At 32.9% G+C, this 24,634-nt stretch overlaps 1 protein-coding gene across 4 annotated transcripts in view; it reads right to left on the bottom strand.

Moving 5' to 3' along the window:
* The window catches only part of Stacl (SH3 and cysteine-rich domain-containing protein), a 512,710-nt gene that overhangs the window by 62,704 nt on the left and 425,372 nt on the right, over positions 1-24,634 (bottom strand). For 2 of the 4 annotated variants that reach the window (XM_085814079.1, XM_085814081.1), the window contains exon 14: positions 14,021-14,299. The exons of the other annotated variants lie outside the window; for them this stretch is intronic. In XM_085814079.1, coding sequence (XP_085670205.1) covers positions 14,021-14,299 — 279 coding nt within the window. The remainder of the gene's footprint in view (positions 1-14,020; positions 14,300-24,634) is intronic. 4 annotated transcript variants of the gene reach the window in all.

Below are 24,634 nucleotides of genomic sequence, written 5' to 3'. Positions count from 1 at the left end.
AATATGCCATTAACGAGCTTCGTCATCAGAATTTCTGCGTTTCTACGTTTCAGTGTTCCTACATCAATACTTTTAAAATTTGTTTTTATTACATATACGTATTTTTTCAATTTCGCATTTAGTTGTATTTAGGATGCATTCCACAACTAATACTTTGGAATTAGTATCGTACGAAATTTTTCTTCTGTTACAGAGTAATTAAAGTTCGCTAAAAATTTTTTATACAGAAAGCAATTAAATTTCTTACGTACTTTTAGTCTAAAAGGCAAAAAATGTTTATTTAAAAACTAAGAAATTTCGTAATAAATATTTTGCACATTTCACTTTTTTTTGTGTGCTTTTATTTTAAATTTGATGTGATTTTTCATCCAGAATTTTCATTTTATTTTTTTACTTAATAATGATAATTTGTTTTAGTATTTTAGAATTTTTGGATTTTCTTTCGAGGTCTGAATTCCTATTGGGGTATATTTTTGACTATTTGAGAATGAAGATTAGTTTTTGTGAAAAATGTTTGTATATTATTTGACATTTGTTCACCCAAATAGTCAAGAGGACAAAGCGTGTATTCAGAACCGCTAAATTGTTCTTGTTTAATGTTTTAATTAATTACTCTTTGACGAGTCTAATTGGAGAAATGAAGTATGAATAATTAATCTACAGTCTGCCTTTCGTGTTTTGTTAAATCTATGCTTTTTTACTTCCTTGTACGAAGCAAAAAAGAAGTATTGTAATCGCGAAATGTTTCAGGCAGCATATTTCAACGAAAATATCCATTTTGACCGCTATCGAATGCAATTTAACGATGTTTTTGCGTGATATCTGTACGTAAGGACAGAATAAAATACTCATTTCCTTCAAAAAAATTATAAAACTGCTTTAAAATTAATTCTGAAGAGAATTTTTCGTGGCGTCTGTATGAACGTATGTACGTACATGCGTACGTACGTATCTCGCATAACCCAAAAACGAGTAGCCTCAGAACGTTGAAATTTTGTATATAGGACTGCTATAACATGTAGATGTGCACCTCGTATTTTGGTTTCAATCGGCCGCGCCAAACGTATATAAATATACTTATAAATATATCCACTCTATTACCCGGCTCAGTGATCTCAGTTTCTTTACTCTTATATGTTTGTAAATTGTACATTTTGTGCTTTAAAAATGATTGAATTATGTTGTTTCTATCTTCCGGTTAAGGATTTTATGCCTTTAGTAAATCTGTGTGCAATAGTTTTAGAATTATCAGCAATTTTAAAGTTGTTTAATTGCCGCTAAGCCTGTTTTTAATGGCGGCCATTGATGTTTACATTTGAAACAGGAGACTAGTGGACTTGTTGCCAATCTAGAGAAACTTAGCTTCGCAACAACAAAGATAACGCATTCATTTATTATTGCCAATTAAATCATGCTTAATTCTTTCTGGAATTTTTTCGAGGAAATAAGCGTTTGAGATTTACTTCGTAATTTTTAATATAGATATTTTGAGTTTTTATGTATTTTTGCCTTCTCGCGAAGTGAGAACTGAATTAATTAAATGAGAAATACTCAATCGTCTGTGAAAAACTGTTTCTTTTTTGTTTTGTTTGCTTAATTTCTTTTATACATAGTTCTAGCTTTATTATAGTATTTGAACAGAACATGTGGCAACGATTAGATAATTCTTTAAATGATATACATTTTGTGCATTCTGAGTTATAATATGAATGAAATATAATACTGTTAAGTAAACCTAGCGCCAGAGTGTCGCTATGGTAAACAAAGTGAATTTTAAAGAATGCATTTATTCTATTGTGGTTTATGCGCTGTCGGCGAAGTAGGTTTAATTCAATCTAATAAGTTTAAATAAAATGCAAGAAAAATGCGTATAATTTAATATTTCGTACAAGGTAGTCATGTGGTGCACCCATCAGATTTTTTAACATTATTTTAAGGATAAGATTGACTATGTTTTAATGGAAAAAAAATTTTTTTTTTTTCAAAATCTGCATTTTCCGTTTCAATAGTATTTTTCACTTTCCAGAATAATATAATCTTTTTCTGGTAAATTTTTTTTTTCGAAAGATTATACATTTTCGATCTAATCTGCTTAAGCGCTAGAATATATTATTATTTTATCATTATTTATTATTTTATGCGCTAATTATTTTATATATATTTATTTTATATATACAGTAGTACCTCCTGTAAAGGAGACATCTATTTAAAGAATAATTCTGTTGGCCTAGGTCCGTTAGAATATGGATCTTAATGCATTTACTTCTTATTATGGGACACTGAGAAAAAATTTTAAAAATAAGACAGAGGTAGAGAAATACTCTGTGTTAGTAATTTTTTGGGGTGTCAAAGGCAAATTTGGGCTCCGTGAAAGCTAATTTTGTGACAAGGGAACAATAAAATGAAAAGTTATCCCACCTCTTTAGAAAACTGCTTTTCAGTAGGAAAAATGGAACAATACGCTGTGAAAAAGCAAATTCTGGTGCAATCAAAAGGATATTTCATAGTAATAGAATTCAAAATCCAGTTATTCTTGCTACATTTCTCAGTAGCTGAAGAAAACAGTGTTAAGAAACTGTATGACAATCGAAGACAAGTACCAATGGGAAAGAAAAGAAGAATGAAGACTGAATTTCTAATGAAATTAAATTTTTTAGTATGTACTCTCAGAAACACGGAAACCTCTGTTTAAGGAAAAATATGGTTGGTCCGGTGGGTGCTCCTTAGTGGAAAGTATTACTGTATGTACATGTATATGCATGGGGTGGGATAACTTTGTAAATGACTACTTGAGGATTTGAAGATAGTAATATTTTAGGATGTGTAGGAGAGAAGACACCAATCACTTTTTAGTCATGGCCGAATTATTATAGATGCGGTAAAAGGTAGTTGTAGACTCACCACATAATTTTATTCTTTGATCAATAATTTTTAAGACACATATTCTCATTTACACATCACTATAAATGCGAGAAACACCCCACAATTCTATATATAACTTATCACATTTTGAGACAATAGACGACACAACGAAGCAGGAAGACACGCACTAGTGGGTCAAGAGAGTGTAGAAAAAATAATTGCGCATTTGAGAAAAGGGGTGTTTATAGAATTAAATACTTTGTTTAAATTTTGAACAAGGGCTTACCGCACTGCAGAATTAAATGCGGATTAATTTTCAAGGGATGCAGTTTAGATTCCAAGAAGGGGACGCCAAATTAAAAGAACGATAGTTAAATTTAATTTTAATAATTTTCTTTCATATTTTATAATCTTACACGCACGAGCGCACGCACGCACAACACATACACACACACATATGTATATACACACTTAAAGTGTCACTGAATTAGGGATACAAAGTCAATAACGATTTGGGACTTCTCTGGTCTTGGATAATGGGTGCATACGACGAGGCACAGATTCAATAAATTTGCGGAAGCATTCTAAGGGAATGACTTGTCAAATGTAGAATAAGAACAGTCCATAATTCAGGAAGCGTCGCTAGTGTTGTGTGATGTGATTTCACACCTTTCTCCAAAACATCCGAAAGGTGGGCAGTAGGATTTGATTCAGGGTTTCTAGGTAGTGAATTCGTGAAACATAAGTCAGAGGAATGCTCATCCAACTAGGGACTAGCCAACCGGGACCTGTGAGAGGTGAGGCAATCTTCCTGGAATACTCCCTTTTCATGTGAATGACAGGACGGCATAAATGAATGGAGGTGATCCCCCAACAACTCTACGAACCGAATCATATTGAGGGAGGTTGGCACAAGTACAAAAGATTCTTAACACTGCTAAGAAAAACACCCCAGACCATGACTAAGCCGCCAAGGCCTTGTATAGTTCCAACCTGGCGTGCAGGATCCATGGCTTTATGAGCCTGACGCCCTATTTTTAAGCTACATCTGTGTTAAATAGTCGGAATCGAAACTCGTCACTCCATGCTATTCGTGTCCATTCCTCTACAGCTTCTACAGTTCTCTGCATTCTCTTGCCTTTAGAAGACGTGCAGCTCGATGGCATGCATTGAGCAATTGTATTCTCGTGGGTCTACAGCTCCGAAAGCCCATATGGTGAAGCGAGCGTTTCACAATCCATTCACTGACTATACGACTGGAGCTCTGATTCAGCTCGGTGGTAATTTCAGCTAATGTTTGGCTTCTCTAATTAAGCACAATATGTCTGAGCCGTCTCACACCACGCTCGTTGAAGACAATTTGCCCGATTGCTAGTTTTTTTATTCCACCATCTGTAAGACTGTCGCAGTAGTAATGCAGAGGAAGAAGGGAGAGAGTCAAAAGGTTTTGGTTTACAATTACTTTGATTGGGCAAAAGATATCTGCATGAAGCGTTACGTAAGCCATATCTGCCTTAAGTGTTAACTTGAAGGACGCAGTTTAGACTTATGGCACTATTTCTAAGACAGAGAGAGGAAGTCCCAAATTAAATAAAAAAATAAAAGAGGTTATAGCCAGTTAAAATTAATAATAAAATATAAAATTTTAAATATAAATATAAAAGATAAAAAATTTAAAAGTTTGCTTTTATATTTTTTATCTTACACACACATACACACAGTATATATTATACAGGATGATTCTAAATTACTTTTACAAATCAAGAGGGGTGATAGTACTCATCCAGATGAGAAATAATTACTATAGAACATCGGGTCGCATTCCACTCTGAGAGGCAGAAAAGGAGAATATTAGAATTCCAATCTGAACTGACAACAGTGTTAGAAGAGCGAATGAACGAGACCAAATGTTGCACAATCAGTTTAGTGACAAACTCACAGAGAGTGCACAAAACGGATAAAACCGAAAACTTGGCATTCGAGGGTTAATTAGAGCTGAAACTTTGATGGCTAACTCTCAAATGCACATCTTTGGTTGGCAAGGTCTCAACCTCGCAGATGATTGCAGCAAGTTAATTCTCTAAATTATTAGGCAGAAATGATCTATTAGGGGGAAAAACTACCTTGATATCAAGTATCAAGGTTCAGCAGTTGTTTTTCTCTTGGCCATCTTCTATCCTGTCTTCCTGGACTTACTCTGCTGCGCTCATTCTACTTGAAGCGCCCTTCTATGAGACACACAGCTGGAACGCAGCATTAGCTTTTCATGCTAATCCCGGCATGCAGCGGACGTTGGAGTTAGTTGATAATATTCAGCCCTTGATTACATAATTATTTTGCTGCAATCGTTTACGAGGTTAAGACCTTGCCAACCAAAGATGTGCATTCGAGTGTTTGCCATCAAAGTCTGAGCTCGAATTAACATTTGAACGCCAAGTTTTCGGTTTTATCCGTTTTGTGCACTCTATGTGAGATAGTCACTAAACTGATTGTGCAACATTTGGTATGTTCATTCGCTCTCCCAACACTGTTGTAAGTTCAGATTGGAATTCTAATATTCTTCTTTTCTGCCTCTCAGAGTGGAATGCGACTCTGCGTTCTATGGTAATTATTGCTTATCTGGATGAGTACTATCACCCCTCTTAATTTGAAAAAGTAATTTAGAATCACCCTGTATATATACATTACTGCGATAGCTGATACTCAAAATGTGTATAGTATGGGCATACAAAAATATCTCTCATGTGCATCCCTTAATCCTTGTAAATACTTTCCACTTTTCTTCGTCTCCCAAACAAATGCCTTTTGAAATAAAAACGGTTATATAAGGTTTTAATAAAATTTTAAACAAATCAACTGAATAATAAAGATGAATTCATTAAATGTTATTTTCTAAATTGATATGCAACAAAATGCTGAGAGTTACAAGTGGAAAATGTTTTCCTTCCAATAATTCTAAATTAATTTAACACTTTTTTCTTTTTAATATTTCAAACTCATATAGCCAAACGATAACCACAGAATTCTTTTTTAAATTCTTACATCAAAGAGTTTGAAATCTTCGAAATTAATTGCCAATTTATTTAAAGATATTTTTTCTTTTGCTAAATTAGTTCGGATAATTTTATTCAGCCCAGGACTTCATTAGAATGTTTTTGTGACGTAAATCTTATTAATGGTATTTCAAAAATAACACACTTTTTTCATTTATTTTTTGTTATCAAAGAATAATTCAAATGCGCTTTGCTTTACCCATTGCAAAATTTAAAACCTTCTGGATAGAGTTTACAATTCTCTGAAACAATAGCTACTGGTAACTCAATTATGAGCTTTTAACATTACAAGTGAACTCAAAAATGCTGCATCCATGGCCTACTCTAATCCCTAGTGCATCTATAAAGTAAATTAAAAGCTTGGATAAATTGTGTTAGAGAAGTTAGTGCTTAGAAGATGGAAAGATAGAGTGCAAGAAGTGAAAGGTTAAGTGAAGGGTGAAAGTGAGAGAGTAAGCATAGAGAGGACACAAGAAGCAGGAATAGAATTTATTACTTAGTGCACACAGCAATACACACACACAGGAAAAACAGAAAAAGCACATGATATTTTATACAGGAAACAACACATACATATTACTTAAATTTTATTTATTTATTTTTAGAAGAACATTTATCTAAATATGTATAGAGCTTTATTGGTGCTGCAGCATTTTTGCACAAGAATTCTTTTAAAAATTTGAACACTCACTTACATAAAATATCTTTAATATTTAACATATTTACATATTTATAAGCAATGTTTTTTATTCTAATGACAAATAGTTACCCCGCAAAACATTAAAAAAATTAAATTTTCTGTATTGGATGTATTTATAATTAATAAACATATTTTTATTTAAATGAGTACCCATTAAATAAAAAAAAAAGTAGTTTTTGCTGTAATGTTTCAGTGAAAACCAATAAAATATTCAAATTCTCTTTTAAAACTGCGGTTTATAAATATTAAGAGGACGAAAATTATTATGTAGTTTTCAAGATTGAAAAGCTGCTACGGTGTTAGCTTTAGCAGTTACACTTGTTTCATATTCATGTTAGGCTGATGTAACAGACATAAAATATGCTATGTAGTAAAAATTCTATATAAAATTATCAAAATAAAATAATTTTGAGTACGGAGAAACATATTTGAAGTAGAAAGTATTTCAACGAAGACAGTCTGTATTTTTTAAATAAAAAGCAAGTCTATTTTTATTGTGTTTGCAAAATTATGTAATTATTATTCTCTTTTCACCCACGCTTTTCATGCCAGAATATAAATGAGACATCGAGCGTTTATTCAAGTTGAAGTAGAAAGAAATGCTATTTAAACAAGAGTTTCGGAAGTTAGAGCCCGTCTGCCTATTCCAGGCCACGTTGTGGCATGAATATTAGCGACTTGATTTAGCGGCGTTGAGTGCTTCTAGCCATTCAGCTTTGTCACGCCGGTTTTCTTCAAATCAAAGCCTTGCCTGCGTGGTAAATTATATTGTGAGCCGTTAGGCTAATCTACCATATTTGGAATTTGTTCAACGGTTACGTATTTCTGTTTAGCCGGAAGTACTTGGCTTGTGTAAACCCAAGTTGAGTAAATTGTTGTGTTCGAATAAAAGAGTCTTATCCACCCTTTTGACTTTTGTTTATTTTCACAAGGCTAGAAGATAATTCTGCAATAGTTTTTTTTTAAAGTTTATAGTGTATGCTCTTTAAAACACTTCACAACTTCAAAAATAATTAAGTTTTCATAAAATGATCTTCGTAAATGTCTTAAGCATACAGTTATTCAAGTTAGCGAAATATTTTAGAGATTTTAGCTGCATTTCCGCTTTTAAGAGTAGAGATTAGAATAGCTTACGTAAATGCGTAAAGTATTTCTAGTTACCATAGATAATGCACTTTATCCGGCTCGTGGATTGTCACTAAGCACTTAAACCAAGGAACACTGTTTAACCAACAACTTTTTTTTATACACCGCATTTATTATTGCACTAATTATAGTTTCAAATTTACACCTATATATAAATCATATTTAAAGATTTCTATCATGATGTGATAGCTTGCATAAGTCTAAGGATATATTTGAAACACTGAGAATGCATTTTCAGCCAAATATTTACTAACATTGTCTTGAGCAATATGCAGTAAAAGCAACGCTCTTGATATTCTGTGATTTTTATCAGAGATTTAATTATTCATATAACTGCGTGAATGTTTTGCGAGTTTTAGGCAAGTGGTCTAGGTATTCGGATTCATCTGTGTGTTCAATAAATTAAACATTGTTAAGAGTGGAACAGTAAGTTATCATTGAATTACGGTACAAGTAAATGAGGTCAAGTTGCTGATGCATTATTTTACTTATGTCTAAATGTTTGATATTTCATCACTCTTTTATGAATTTCTGCCATCTTTATAAAAATACACTAGATGGTAAAAAAAAAAAAACTCCAGCGGTGAATTGTTTTCAGTTTAGTTCCTTAGAGCTTGAACTAGCTCTCCATTTGGCATACTAAAATGTAAAGAAAGTAGAATAATTTTACGTAATCATTTTCAGCTTAAAGGTTTTCAAGGTCACGAAAGTATTACAGTTAATAAAAATGTATATAAAGAATATTTTGACTTGATTATTATTACAGAACCGAAAATTAGGCCTCCGAAATTTCTCCAAGTAACTATTGGAGATCGTCCATTTGGGAAAGCAATAGTCGAAACCATTAATTGTTATATATATTTTTGAGAGTTTGACACTAGATCATTTCAGGACTACGGAAGAAACAATGTATAGAAATGTTATAATCAGGATAAAATTCAAAAATTTATTTCGTGCTATACTATAACACTGCAGTTTTAACCCAAAGAGGCAATTTACACGGAAGGGCTATTAATTTCATTTTGGTACTTCGCGTGGTCCACTATAAAACGGCGTGTCACTTTTCAAATTGTTGCCACCAAATATTAGAGCCCGGCATTAAAGAAACTAAATAATGAAGAATACAAATGAATGTATGTATGGTACGAAGAACATGGTATTTAATAAATAAAGATAATACACAAAACGTTTAAAAACGCCCCTTTGGGCGTAATATAATATCTGAAAGCCTTCAGAATTTTTTTTTGTTAACTTTAATTATTATTACTGGTTTTTTACAATTATTAGATCCTAACGCATAGAATGTCTCTTTGGTTTACTGCGCTGCTTATATGCTTGCACTTTTTGCGCTTTTAAATATCAGACGAAAAGTTTTAAGAAATTCGCTGGCAACAACACGTTAAATCAGAGTCCATCGCAAATAACAATGCATTTTGTTTTACAATTTTTGTTAGAACGCTGGATATATTATATTAAAAACTTTCAAGAAAAGTGTCACACGTGATTGACTTCCTCTTTATGACCGTTTTTCAATATTTAACTTCTTCCCGTGGGCTATAGTGATTAATTTTCCATTCAGTTTGGCCATTTAAACAAGTATTCAGGTTCGAAAATAATGAAAAACGATAAGATAGGTTCTTCCACATCCCATTCCACTATATTCAGCAAACTTTAAGTCTCTAAAGTGATCTTAAAGTTCCTGAGTCTTATTTAATGTAGTCGGTGTATGGAACATATATGGCCCAGCCTCCCGGAAAAGATTAAATAAACGTAATTATATTTTAATTCTTTCACAGTTGTACGTAAATGCTCTTGAAGAGAGGTTGTAAAAAGAAAGCAATGCATAAAAATGAAAGGCATAAGAAGAATTCGAGAAATATTTCTAGGCCATTAGCATTTAATATGAGATATTTTGAAATAAATTTCATAATAAATAACTGCTTCGAGAAGATAATAAGCGTAAGTATTTTATTCTTTGTCGCTATATTATTTTTTAGACTTTAATAAGAAAGTAGCATTTCTGCTTTCGTTATACGCGAGCATAATGAAGTTAGTTACATATGCTATCCGTCAGCAATATTTTAAGACTGAAGTGTTTGTGACATAAAGAAGATATCAAACGTTGGCTAGTTCGCAGTGGTTAACAACTCATCTGAACTTACTTTTTGAAAAGTAGCGTTCGTCTGCTTACAGAAAGCAACTTTAAATGTAATTTTATATTAATGTTAGGCAGTTGATTATACTGTCACATATTCAGGCACTGAATTTTGAGAAAGAATAAATTTTCTTCGCGCAGTCAACAGTCTGTCTTCCAGTAATTTATTGCAAAGAAAAATTTAATTGTTCATAGTATTTCCCTTACTCGCCATATTGAACATCTTCATGCGTTCCTGGAGAGAAATCGTACTTTGAAGGGTACTTATCGATAGCATTAAAACAAGTTCCGGAAATACAAGAGGGGAATGAAAGTATTCCAATAAAAGATTTCTGAGATAACTATCTTAAAAAACAAATTTCTTTCTAAGGCCTGTCTTAAAAAACATGCTTTTGTAGCTATTGAAGCGGAGGGAAAATACAACATCTGAATACACCATACAAGATACCATTATAAAAATTCATACATTAAAAAAAATGGTAAAGCTTATAAATTTCAAAAATTGATAATGGTATTATGGGGATCAACACAAGCTATCATGAGTCTCAACACAAGCTATTATGGGGCTCAAAAGCAGTTACAAAAATATAAGTCCAGAAAACAATTAAAAATAGTACATGTTATTAGTTTATAACATGGAATCTAGAATTAAAATTCGAATCTTCGATTTTTTTTCTTCATTCGAAAATTTTGAATTCCTAAACTAATAAACTATAAGCATTTTAATTCAAAACTTTGGACATATTAGTTTTATTCACGTCTATAAGTGTTCATTAGAAAAGGAACCGATTGTTTGTCATTTCAGCAATACCTGAATCATCAACATCGGCCCTGAATACGATGTTTTTAATTTTCTGCTCCTTCTTTAGTATTTATCTGTGTCAACTCTTGCTATAATCTCTCTTCTACATTCAATTTAAAAAGCTTCTAAAATGTAGAAACAAAATAATCTTAAATTTTGTTTTTTGTGAAGGTATGTTGAGGAAAATTAAACTCAATCTTCTAGAGTTAAATTATACATTTTATTTAATAAATTTCAATTGCATCTTCTTAACGTGTATAATATATATGTGTGTAATTAGTAAACTTTTAAAAGTGTTCTCATAAATTTGGTTTTCATTGTAGAGTATCGTTTAATTTTCTGACCCGTTATTTTAAGTTAAATATCTGACCTTTCAATTCTCATTTCAATTCCCCACTAGAATGCAATTTACAGCAGGCGCGATATTCAAATTAGGTAGAAGGAAGGTTTTGTATGGTGAAATCAGAGCATGTTCTGCTTGTCTGAAGGCCACGTTGATAGCAATTAGAATTCTACGGCGTTGACTTATTCTTGCTATTCGGCTTGTTTAGGCCGATTTCGAGTCAAAGCTAGCTTCCTCGGTAGTTAAACGGTGAAGCAGTTAAGCTTTATTTAACTTCATCAATTTTTAAGTTATTCATTACCTTTTGAGCTAAGCAAAAAGTATTGGCTTTGGTAAGCACGAGTTGGCGCCGACTGTTAAACTTTATTTGAGTTAAGAAAGAGTTCTTTACATGCATCTCTTGACTTTGCAATGCTTTAAAAGATTTGGTGACAGTTTACAAACAATCTTCTCGAACATTTTATGTTAGCCAAACATACACAACGTCGCATCATTAAACGCAAATTTTAAATTTTACTTTAATTAAAAACTATTAATACTAGGCTTAGTTTCACTCCTCTTATTTTTAGACGAAGGATTCGAAAGTTGTGAAAACGTTTTAGGTTTCGGACACGAGAAAATTTGAGATTCATCCTCCTGTCCGTTGTTTATAAATTTTTTGACTCTGTGAGATGTAAAATCAAATATTAGTCAAAAGTTTTCAAAAAGTGAGCAAAATGTGGAATTTTTCTGTAGATGGTCTCCGGAGACGTTATATTGATAAATCACGATATAAAATAAATAATGAAGAAAAGATACACTCCTTTTATTTGGATGCAGTATATCAAAAACGAAACCTATCATATAACTTTAAATAAAAATATTGTATTGATAGACAAAATCACGAAACTCATCTGTACTTAAATTTATTTTATAATTGATTAGTGTGCGAGATGAGTTCGGTCAAGTGCTGGAAAGTCACATTATTAGAAATTGAAGTCTGCTAATGATAGTTTACAGAAATTTTAACGATTATAAAATTTAATATGTGTCCACACAAAAATTTCTCGATAAGAATAAAGGGCGTTAAAACGGTTCCTTTGGGAAACACGCTTTTCGGTATAAGGACTTTAGTGATTTTATCATATTTCTTCTGCCTTGTTAGAAAGTCTTATATTTTGGATGCTTATGCTGGTACCTAAAACTTAGTTAAGCTATTGTATTTTTTAGGTCCGATTCTGCCTATGAATAAAGTGAATAGTTTTTAACTGATATCTTGAAATGCAGTAATTTTAAACTTTATAATTAGAAGAAAACAGTTATAACAGAAAAGATAAGTTTTTTTACAGGACAGGAATATATTGTTCTTAATACAAGAAAACTGAGATCTGAGATCTTGAGCTTTTATGTATTTATTAAGGGGAACACAAAAGTGTATATTCAGTCTTCTGGACTATTTAAAGAAAACCATTCGCCATTCATGCAACTAAAACTAATAAAATATGGTATGCGACGTTGGCAACAGACAGAAATATAACCCCAGAACATAAGCGAAGTACTTTGGTAGAAAAAGAGCCCAAAACGATGAATTTGAGATTTTTAGATGGGTCATTATTTGACTCATAAATTTAGGGAAAGTCAGCAACGATCTTCTGTTATTGTAGTACAATTAGTACCAACTATGAAAAATGTAAAGTTCATGTGCGTTACCACTTGCGCACGAAAACCTCAAACAAAATGTGGGTATGGACCTTTCGCCGTGCACAGAAATAACGGAAGCCATTTACTAGGGCGGATCCAAGACGGAAAATGGTACTGGCAGTGGCCTTTTCCATCTGCAGAATCACATCCTTCAGTACAAATAGACCCGCAGGCTTGGATTCAAGAATTCTGTTTTCCAAGCGAAACCTGCATGCTGAAAGAAACAGCGCCATTACAAACAGCTACGCAAGAAACAGCGGACCATTATGTATTTGATTGCCCACAGATTTCAGAATGCCACCTTAAAAAACCAGCTTCCACGCACTTGTCAGCATGAGTCGCTAATATTAGCAGCATCAGATCTGCACAAAATAAAATTGCCTCAATGATTACATATTGTGCCACTGCCTATTCGCCCATGTCAAGCCATATACAGCCTGCCTCCTACACGTCCACAACGTTAAGTTTCCTACAGCAGTAGGAGTGCAACGGCACTATATTTCCAATTTGGTTACCTGTTCATCAACTTCCCATATATTTAAATGATTTTCCCTCCTGTTTACTTTCCCAGTTGGAATTTAACTTTGTACATATTACGCCGTTACAGTTTTGCCTCTCCCTGATTGCTCAAAGTGACTCATATGCTGAAGTCGTCTGCAAAACAAAGTTTAATGTCGTCGTTAAAAAAGTCCCAAGCTACATTTGGTCAGTTCATCAGTACCCATATCACTTCATCAGTACATCAATATCGTTCGACGAGCTGGCATCTGAACTCCATATGGCTAACATCCCGGTCGGAGGCCACTCGAGCTGCGACCAGTAGTACCATTTTAGTAAGAAGCACAATGTGATTAGGTGTAGCAAAAGCAAAATTTATTTTAGGCCGTTTTATACTGTATGAAAACAAATTAAACATTGGAGAAAGTATTTCTTTAAATACGCATAGTTAAAAACTTGTCGAAATTAAAACAACTTCTCTCCAAACCCTGCAAATTGGGTATCAGTCCCTTTTCTACCTAGAAATACTCGCGAAAAGGCTTATATTCGAGCCTGCATTTGAGAATTCATTGCAAAAGGAAGGACGGCTGAAATGAATCATATTTTAGCAATATTGTCAAGGTGTGGCTACTGAAAGTTATAAAGGACATTCGAAGATTAAATTGTTTGCTTGAAGTAATTGGTTTCCAGCATTAAATTAATTTTAAATATGGTAATCATTGTTTACAACACCACAGAATGTTTCTACGTTCATTTCGTATATCAGGAGTGATTTATTCACCTGACGTGGATGCATGGTCCGCATGGCCTCCTGACACAGTAAGGAGGTAGGAAGAGGACGAAGATGCCGAGGACGACGCGTTAGATCTTGTCCAGCGTTGCTGCTGCAGAGAGGTGAGACTGGAACTGTTGCTGCCTCCTCCTTGATCACGAGGAGAAGCACACATGGCATATTCTTTGTCGCTACGATCTTTCTCCACCCTTCTGGGAGCACCACCTAAGTCGCCAGCCTGTTTTAGGAGTTGGTAGATAGGATCGACTCCTCCTTGTTGGCTGCTTCCTGCGTGAAAAAGGTAGTATGACATAATTTTATCACCAACAAGGTAATAACAAAAATCCATGAATTTTAAATTCAATTCGGTTTTAAAAGCCATACTAGTACATTCATTGTAAGGAGCAGAAAAGCCCGTTGCATCTCCTCGAGCATTTTATATTTAAATTTTGTATGATATTATATTAAAGAATAGTGCAATGAATTCAAAACCTGTCTCTTGAAAACTACTAAAACTTTAAAAAAAGTTCAAAATTATTACACTTTAGATTCCAATGAAAGACCTCTGTTAATATACATATTAAAAATTTTAAAAAAGTGCATTTTAGAAGTTTTAAATATTTGTATTAGAGTACTACCATGTTTTGCATCATGTAACGCTATCTTACATTACGCTAATGCGGCACAAATCAAACATGAAATCTTACAAATTACCAGTTCTGACACCTGTTGCCATTCTTTAATTTACATTTCAAATCATAAAAGTGCACTACTTATCAGTTTAATAAGCTGAGTAATTTAAAGACAATACTTATATTTAAAAAAAGTTTTATTTTCATTTTATTTTTAACTTTTCAGACTACTGCTTGTCATAATAAAAACTACGCTATATAAAAAATAATAATGGATAGTAGATAATTAATAATAGATACAGCTACCAGTCACGAAACTTAATAAATACTTTCTACATACTATTTATTATACATTGTGTCCAATTAGTAATTTTAATAAACATTTATATCATTAGCATAATTAATAAAATATGTTTCTGCGTAGGTAGGCAATAATTTTTTATATGTATTTTCATTCCATCTAACTGCTCATGTATTTATCTCTCTGTAAAACATGACATGTATTGCAGGTTTTTATATGCTTAAAATATAAGTTACATGCAAATGTGTCTGAAATAACGTGTCCGATTTTTTATAGAAGAATGAAGATCTATTCAAAAGAAATATATAGTTTTCCATAGGAAAAATCTTTGTAAATACTGTAATTTTAAAGAATTTGAAAAATAAATAAAATTCTTTATTCTACTTAAATACCTAATTAGCACTTCATCAAGGCCTTCTAACAAGAATATTTAAACTGTAGATTTAACATGCATTTATTATGTAATGAATTAAGATTCTGGTTTGAGCATGACATATAATATTTTCTTGAAAATAATTCTTAAAAATGATATTAACATTTAGAAGGAATTGCTAGTTCAGTTTTCGTACGCAATTTAGTTGAAGACATTTAAAGTATCGCTAAAGACTAACGAAACTGTACAAATATAAAATGTTCTTCAAAACTTCAACAACCGTTCTTTTGTTAAAGAAAAGTGATGATCTCTGCTCATTTTATGTTAATAAGTAAAGAAAAACGGGGATTTAAAGGAATTTAAACCAGAAATTCATTCGATTCGGGGAAATATTGAATCCGGTAACTCTTAACAAAAACCAGATTAGAAATAATTAAACTTGAAATAACACGAGCAATTAGAAATGATATCTTGTGTAGTTACAGTAAAAAAAAAATCATTTGAGATTCTATTTGAAATCAAATAGTGGTTAATTGATTAATTAAACTTAAGAATAGTATTTGCCTGAGAAAGGGATGTCTTTATGGAGGATTGGTTTGTGCTTACATTACACTTAGGGAAAACTCCGAAAATATAGTGTAGCCAGTAGAGTCGTCAGGATTTAAGCTAGGTTGTATATAGTGTTTTAGCATAGCTACTGCTAGACCAATGCAAACCTAATGGTCATTTCAGAAATAGCAAAGCCATACTCATCAACAGGTATATATATATAACCCTGATTCATGAGACAGAAAACTATCAGTCATATAAATAAAGATGCTCTTCAAATATATGCAGATGGCAACAGGAGTGATCATGGTCATTCTGGTAGCAGTATCTTCCTCAGGACTCATACTTCCACTTTGATACTTAATAATTAAAATTCTTGCTCTGTGTTCAGTTTTCGCCGCTATTGAAAGAAGACTGAGCTATGTGAAGAATATTTTTGAACCTGATTTTGTGGATATATGGCTACTAACTGACAGTTGATCATCAGCTTTCAACATTTAAGTGACTGGACAAAGGCTAGGGACAAGGCTGGCATATCTATCCTGAACTTACCTTCTAGGCTATCGGTTAATTCGGAGCTGCATATACAATGGATTCGCTCCCATGTAAACATTAGTGGCAACAAGATTGCGATTTCCCAGTCAGATATGCATTGCACCTATAGTGAGGTGTTCTCCCAGTCGAAGAATTCACTCTGATCTCTGGAGTGTCCCTTCAGTACTGGTACTCGAGAATTCGCCCTGGTGGCGTCCTACATTTTGGGGGCCATAGAGCCAGCAGATTTGCATATCACGTTTTGCCAGTGGACACTTGAAGAGTCTCTCAAATGAACGACAGCAGAAAGTTTTCAAGACCTTCACCAAGTGTATTGCTGCTCAGACATCACCTAATCATATTTTGTCTTGCTTTTAGCCTGGACAAGGTGTTTTTCTAAACCTCTTCTCTTTTTAGACATTTTAGAGATATTTGGACTCAAGGAATTTGGTCTAAAAAGTTACACCGCTTCGAATATTAGAAACAACAACAACACAGACGTATATTTTTATTAATTTACTTGGGTATTTTATGTTCCACTATTTTCTAGTTAGAGGAAAAATACAATTACCAATAAAATGATAAAAGGTGCTGATTTATTCACCACAGTTCTGCTTTTACAGACTGTTCTGATTTCAGATATGCTCTAGAATTTAAAGCTGCACTGGTTAAAAGAAATATAGGTACAAAAACAACTTGTCATTAAAAACTAGCTCTTTCCTAGCAGAAATTTATAAAGGAAGGTATAGAATGTCAAGAAAGTAATAATTAAAATAAGGTTTATAAAATGCAACTAATGATTTTCTTCAAAGCGTTTTCAGAAACTCGTGAACTACAGTTTCAGGAAAATTAATAGAAAGATACTTTCTAACTAAGAAATTTTAATGAATAGTGAATTCTGTATTGGAACTGGAGCAAAATGTTCTATTAATTAATCATTTTTAAGCTGACAAAAATTGGTTGAAAATTCAGTTTTTGTGGTTCAGCTTTTTTATAGGTATTTATTTATTCGAAACATTTTTATTCGCACTACATTTCATGATTTTAAACAGCGTTTAATATGTTTCTTTTTATTTGAGTTTTCCAAACGGCATGCAATGTCGGTTAGACTTATATTTAGCTTTTTCACTCTAAATAATAAAAATGCTGCAGTTTTGTACTTTATTTAAATTAATTATTAGAAATAAAACACCTAAAATAAATAAACATAGAGATAAAAATGTAGAAATGCATTTTTAATGCTGATGAAAAGAAATTTCAAAAAAAATTTTCTTCGTTTGGATTTTTTTCAGGAGAATAATTTATTATTAATTAATGTAAATAATAATATTAGATTACATACTGCGAGTTTCAAAAGTAACTGAAAAAGTAAAAATTCAATAGTTCTGAAAGTACAAACAACAGCACCACGCTGTTTCTCAGAAATGCACAGACAGATAACACAGTTTTCTTAACAATAAAAGATTTTATTACCAGAATAGTTATATTTTTCACTAACAGGTGAAGCTTTAGTGATTTCAGAAGTTTATATAGAGCGTTGCAAAGATTACAAACGCTCAGTGTGAAATCTATCATTAATAAAAACGCCTGTCAGACGTACCACGACACTCTGCACAGCATCGAAGAGAGTTCAGCTGCAATTCCTATTACGTGATGACGAATTAATTTCTTTCAATATGGTCAATAATGTGGACTAGCCTCTGTGCACTTGCAACTTCAAGTAGCCTATAAGCAAAAACTCAAGATGTGACGTCTGGTTATCTTGGGACCATTCGTGTGGGAAAGAGCGACTGAGGACACAGTCATTGTCGAATGTTGATCGCAATATGCGCTAGGCAAAGATCTATGCGGAGATGCACCATCTGTATCTTGCGAAGCATTTCACTCTCTGGAAAGAAGGGAATGACGCTGTCTCTTAAAAAAGCAGCATAACTCTTTACTATAATAGAAACAGTTAGAAATGTACTACTGTGGTAATTTTATGAAAAGGGGCGATAAATAAACGATACAGTGAAGCCTGTCATTTTTGGCTGATGCAAAGGCGTTTCGAGAAGCGCGTGTGGGTTTTCTCTTGGTCTGATGTGGCAGTTGCGTACATATACATTTTCATGAAGCGTAATGCGCCTCTGGCCATAGGACGTCTGACAGCCAGTCCGCATTGTTTACAATCTGTTAAAAAGCCGCTTTGTATATTCATGACATCTCTCGAAAATTGTTGGTTTTTAGTTTAAGTGTTGTAAGGATATATCCTCAGAATGATTCTGATTGATTGTCACTTTCTGCAATTGAGAAATGTCAATTCTCGGAACCAATAGAGCGCCACCTAGCAATTAAAAATATAACTTTTTGGCAATGAAATACTTTATTGTTTAAAAAAACAACGATTTTACGTGCATTTTTGTGAAAACTATACATCGTGTTACTGTTTATAGAATTGTTTAATTTTTACTTTACCTGTTACTTTTGGATTATCTGGTATTTATGTATTTGTTTCACTAAATGTTTTCAGTTTCTTATAAGGTATTTTCTTCTTCCTTTCCGCATGCCTTCGTGGTACACTCGGAGCGTATTCGAAAAGTTCACATTCGAGTACCGGCGACAGCACTGCATTTTTTTCACGTCCTTTGCTTTAAAAAATTGCTAATGGTTCTACGCTGTAATGCAATGTGATCCCGCTCACTCACAGATATGATATGTAAAAAATGCACTTATTTTAAATAAAGAAATTCAAGCCTAATGACTCTGCATTCTAATGCATTGTAATGTAATCCGGTCTCCGCTCACTGACAAATATGATACGAAAAAATTCATTGGATTTAAATAAAAAAATTTTGGTCATTTTAATTATTATGAGCAAAACGATTCTATTTCATTTTGGCAATTTAGCGTGCTTCCTTTTAAGAATAATCTTATCCGCGTTAGACATGCCCTTTCCCTAATGAATATATTTGCAATGCAATTGATGATAATTCTCGTCTCTGATACATAAAGAAATAATCACAAAATAATTTATTTTGAATGTATATTAATTCCTCTTTTGTAAAAAACTTTAAACCTTTTGAATTTTTATTTAAAGATGTCACGCGATCGAAACTGGCCCAGTTTTGCATTATTAAATTAATTTTTTTAACTGCCATCGTTAATTTGTGACTAACCGTTCAAGTGCTATTTAAAAGAGCAATCCTTTTTGAAAGACCAGTACTCAAAATAAGAAAAACATTTGATGCATTAACATGGTAGTTTTTGTTAGTATTGTTGTCTTATCCAAAGACTGTGTTCCGTGCTATTCTTAGCGAAAGACTGTTTTCAAGCACTAAAATGCTTAGCTCTAATGGATGTCATAGCTAAGAAAGCTATTTTTAACAGATATGTATATCTATACAGAATTGCTTCGTTCGCTGCGGTTACTGGTTCATAGCATTCATTTTACAGTACTTATTGCACTTATGTAAAGACCTCAGTTGAAATTTAGCGTTTGAATGGCGATCTCTGACGTCAACGAATCTCTTCTGACGTCAATGAATTGCTCTCTTTGTGCAATTAAAGTAAACTAATCATGTGAGTAAATGCATTAGAAAAGAATTATTTATAATTTCCATTTAATTCATTAAAATTAAAACACGTTTCTAATTTAAAATTTCCATGTTATGCATGAATGACCCGCATACCACTTCGTAAGCCACTGGCCTTGAAGTTAAGTTATTTAATACGTGTCTGAATATTCTTTTAATACCATGTCGATACGAATATAAGATTGTCTCACATAATATTTGGAGATATTTTGCAAAAACAAACAATATATATACTATATTATAAAAGACATAATACGTTTATATTTTGCGTACAGCACAGTTTACATATAAGATGGTTTCAAATATATTAGCTTGCCTGATGAATATTTTGTAGATGATATATGAGTAAATGGTATTAAAAGAAACCGTATAAGCTATTTACAAAAAAAGGAAAAGAAAGCATACATATAGAGAATACGAAGTAAAGAGATTTTAGTGAGTTAAAAAGACAAGATGTAAATTATCTTAATATTATTCTTCAGAAACATGTTCCGAATTACAGAATGTAATTTTTAGAAGCGCATTCTAAGGGGAGGGATAGGTTTACTTCGCATGTTTTTTCAGTGCTTTTCTCCAACCCTGGAATCATGGTTTAAAATAATTTTTTGAAAGATCCCTTCATGACTCACAGGAAATATTCTTTTATTACATTGACAGACCCAAACCAATGACCACAGAAGGGAAGTTTTATATGTCGCAATAAATAAAAGCCACATGATGCCACATCAGCTGAATCAATGCTTGCGGAGCCATATTTATTGAAATTTTGGCCAAACATTCACGAAGGAAAAAGCATCGTGAGCATATGCATTATTGTTGTGCAAAATCCATGAAATATATCGTCGCAGTTCAAATCGTTTTCTACAAATTCTTAATGCAAACGACACAAAACTCTCAAATAATAAACTTTGTTAACAATTTGTCCGTTTGATTTGTCCATGGGAATTAATGAACACAGTAACCATTACCTTGATTTCTGACCGATTTTATCGGACTTTCTTTTAGAAAGCATCTCCTGGGCCGCGTAAACACATTATTGTTTTTAGAAAAAAGTTAACCCGTTTTGAACAGTTCAAGAAGCGATGTTCCATCATCATTCCAAAATGTTCCTCGGCTCGACAATATCACCAACCTGATGCTTAGAATCCTTCCTGTCAAGATTATTTCCAAAATTACCAACATCCTCAATGCCTGCTTCTACAATAGCTAGTTCCCCAACATACAGTCATTTGTCTAAATCTGAAACTCGGAAAGGACACCACCAAATGTGATCGCTATAGATCTATCAGTCCTCTTCCTTCTCTGAGTAAGAATCTGGAATAGGTCATCCTCAATATATCATCGAGTCTAGAATCTCCCCAAAGAACAATATGCATCCCAAGTAAAACGTTTCACCATTATTCAGCTTTTGCTTGTTACTGAATTCGCCTCAGCTGCTTGCCATAACAAGTAATGTATTACAGTCCTGATGTTGGACGTGGCAAAAGCTTTCGAGTGCATCTGGCATGAGAGCCTGTTCATAAACTTATCATCAGCAGCTTCCTCAGGGAAATAATTCTCATCCCTCACTCTTCTCAGTAGCAGGACGTTCACAGTCATGCAAAAACTGGTCATGCAAATCTTACCATCAGAAACATAGAAGTTGACCTGTCCTTCCACCAATCTTGTATCCTTTTTATGCATCAGATTTTCCAAAACCCAATCCAAGAAGTAATAGCCTTCTTGCATGTTATGCGAACGACACCATATTAATGGTCAAGTCCCAAAATGCTATTCTTGCGATCAAACAGTTTTAAAATTATTCCGGCCATTCTGAAGAATGCTGTGAAAATTGGGAATTCTGTATCACCCCTAACAAGTCTTCGTTCATCATAAAGCCCCGTCGCAAATATAAAGGTACCTTGCATCTTAAACTTTTCAATGTCACCGTTCCAAAATTCAATGAAGTGGCATTATTTTAAATTACAAATTTACATGGAATAGCTATTTAGTAGTAAAATTCTCAGTAACGCGTACGGTGTTTTAAACTCCCTCAAGCCTATTGAATAACAATTTTACTCTCTCTCTCTTACGAAAAAACTACATGTCTATTAAGCTATCATGCGGCCAATTGGCACTAATGTTTCTCCTGCGTGGATCACAATTAAAAATAGTGACTTGAAAATGATTCAGGCTCTGAAAGAAAAAATATTAAGATAGGCAGGATCAAAATTCCCATAACGACGTCACTTGCGAGAAAGTGGATTACAAAGAACGTTTTTGCCCCGAAATTCCTGAAGACGACTATAATTTACGTTCTTGCGCTCTTTTCAACCACAGCTAATTTACGTACCCTATATTAGTTTGGAACTTTTCACCGGCTATTTTCGATGATAACAATTCAACGGTAACAACACTAATCTGCAGTTGACCCACCCCCAATCCTCTGATCTGCAGATTGCTCTCTCAGTACACTGCTAATCCCCCACGTTTCACTTAATTCATTTTACATCACAACATCCCCCTTTTCACATCTTGTCATCCATTTCTTCATCCCAATTCTGTGTATCTTTGTGCCAGTTTTGTGCTTTCATGCAACGTTTTGTACAGTTTTGATTTATTTGTTTGTTTCTTATTGTGTTCAAGTATTTATTCAAGAAATTGTTTCTGTATTTGTTCCAAATATTTATTCAAGAATTTTTATTATATGATCTTGTAGTTTGTCAGAATATTGTATCTTTTTAATCATCAGATTTATCAGAGTTTTGCATCTTTTCTCTATCATGACTCCCTAACTTACATGCAATGTGTTTATATTCTTCCGTAATTTTCTCTTCTAAATGTCCATTCAAAAAAGGGGGAAGGAGAAGAGATGAAAGATTTTGGAGATGGCATCTTGTCATGTGGTAAGGAGGAACGGATGCAGTAATAAAGGTTCGACGTCAGCTTTGTTTGTAATTATCATGAAAATCAGGAATTATCACCCTAAATGATTTTAACATCTAAACTTTGTTGTAAAAAGTACAAGTACTTTGTTGTAAAAGTAGTCAAAATTAAATTTCTATAAGGAATATAATATTTAAAAAGGCTACATCACTTCGAAAACAACATTTCCAAATGGAAGAAGAAGAAATAGTTTATGATGCCTTTTTGTTAAATAAAATTATAATTTATGTTAAAATAATGCTCTGAATAACAATTATTGGAGACGTCAAACAACAAGAATCAACGTAATGTTTGTAAATTTGGTAGGCCTAGTTTCAATGTTTTAACTACAGAATCACCTTCCTCAACTGCCTAGGTATGTGACCTTACGCTGCGTCTTTGCAATTAAATAGTTGAGGAGAATGGTTCTGTAGTTAAACCATGGAAACTAGTCCCGAAAAATTTACAAATATTACGCTCATTCTTGTTGTCTGACGTCTCTAATAAATAAAATTATGCTAATAAATTAAAAAAATTATTATCTGCGAAATTATGTGATATATCGTGCATTAGAAACATCTTTTATTTTTAAAATAATGATGCAAAATGTTCATAAACGTTATCAGTTGGATGTATTATAAATTAAGCTAATTAAATGCATTATAAATTACATCAAATAATATAATATAGTAAGAAATAAAAAAAACATTATTAAGAAACACGTTTATTACTTTTGAATACTCAGTTTCTTAAGCAACTACAGTTATTTGAAAGACAAACTAAGAGATCTTACGCTACGTCGAATGGCAACACTCTGAGAACTAGCTTCCCAGGACGCATGAAATTTAAATTAAAGATCTTATATTTCTTGGAATGGCAGCAGATGACAGACTGCATGGATGATAAATATCATGGTAGCGTAACGTAATTGTAACAATCCAAAAACCATAAAAGACAGAAGTTCTAACTGCAATAACGTGGTAAAAATTCTACCAATGTTGGGGAAACAAAAAATCTTTTGTTGTGTAAAAATACATTTTGAAATACTTCATATGAAATGCTTGGGCAACATCAGCATGATATCTCAGAGAATTAACATACATGTACAGTATTCCTTTTTCTTATGAAAAGAAAAGAAATGGTTTACACATTATATTCCATCACGATAGAGCATCACTTATCCGATCGAATACTGGCAATTTTGTGAAAGAAATAATCTTAAAGGTAAGTTCTAATGGCACATCAAAATTAACTATTTCAAATTTTTGAAATAATGGCAGTGACATCTCTTTGAATATTGCTGCTGGAGTGGTTTCCAAATAATGAATGGTAGAATTAAAGAAAAAAAAAAAAATTGCTATAAGTAAAGTATAAAATGTCGATGCAATATGACTATTATTTCTTACATTTTCCTGCACGGATATTATAGAATACAGTATGTTAATTTAAACTGGAAGATAAACATATACGGATGGCTAGTTTTCTTATTTTGATATCAACGCTAATTTCTTTTTTTAAACATCCTAAACACCCGATCGCAGCACGTATTCACAGAATTAATAGCTTTAGGCCGGAATATTGTGGGGTCTACAGAGTTTGTCCAGAAAGTAGAAAAACTGAATTTTTTAAAACGCGTTTATTCACAGTTTTCACACACCTACTTAATAGTTTTCAAAAAATGCCCGTTCTCCATCAACACAGCGTTTCCAGCGACTCTGATAATCACTTCCTGGAACGCAAACACTAGAATGCTCTTCA

This window comes from Stegodyphus dumicola, chromosome 3 (genome assembly GCF_044657685.1).
Source record: "Stegodyphus dumicola isolate Sdum_Otavi_A_Nest chromosome 3, ASM4465768v1".
NCBI lineage: Eukaryota > Metazoa > Arthropoda > Arachnida > Araneae > Eresidae > Stegodyphus > Stegodyphus dumicola.
This window is presented reverse-complemented; position numbering and strand designations above follow the sequence as displayed.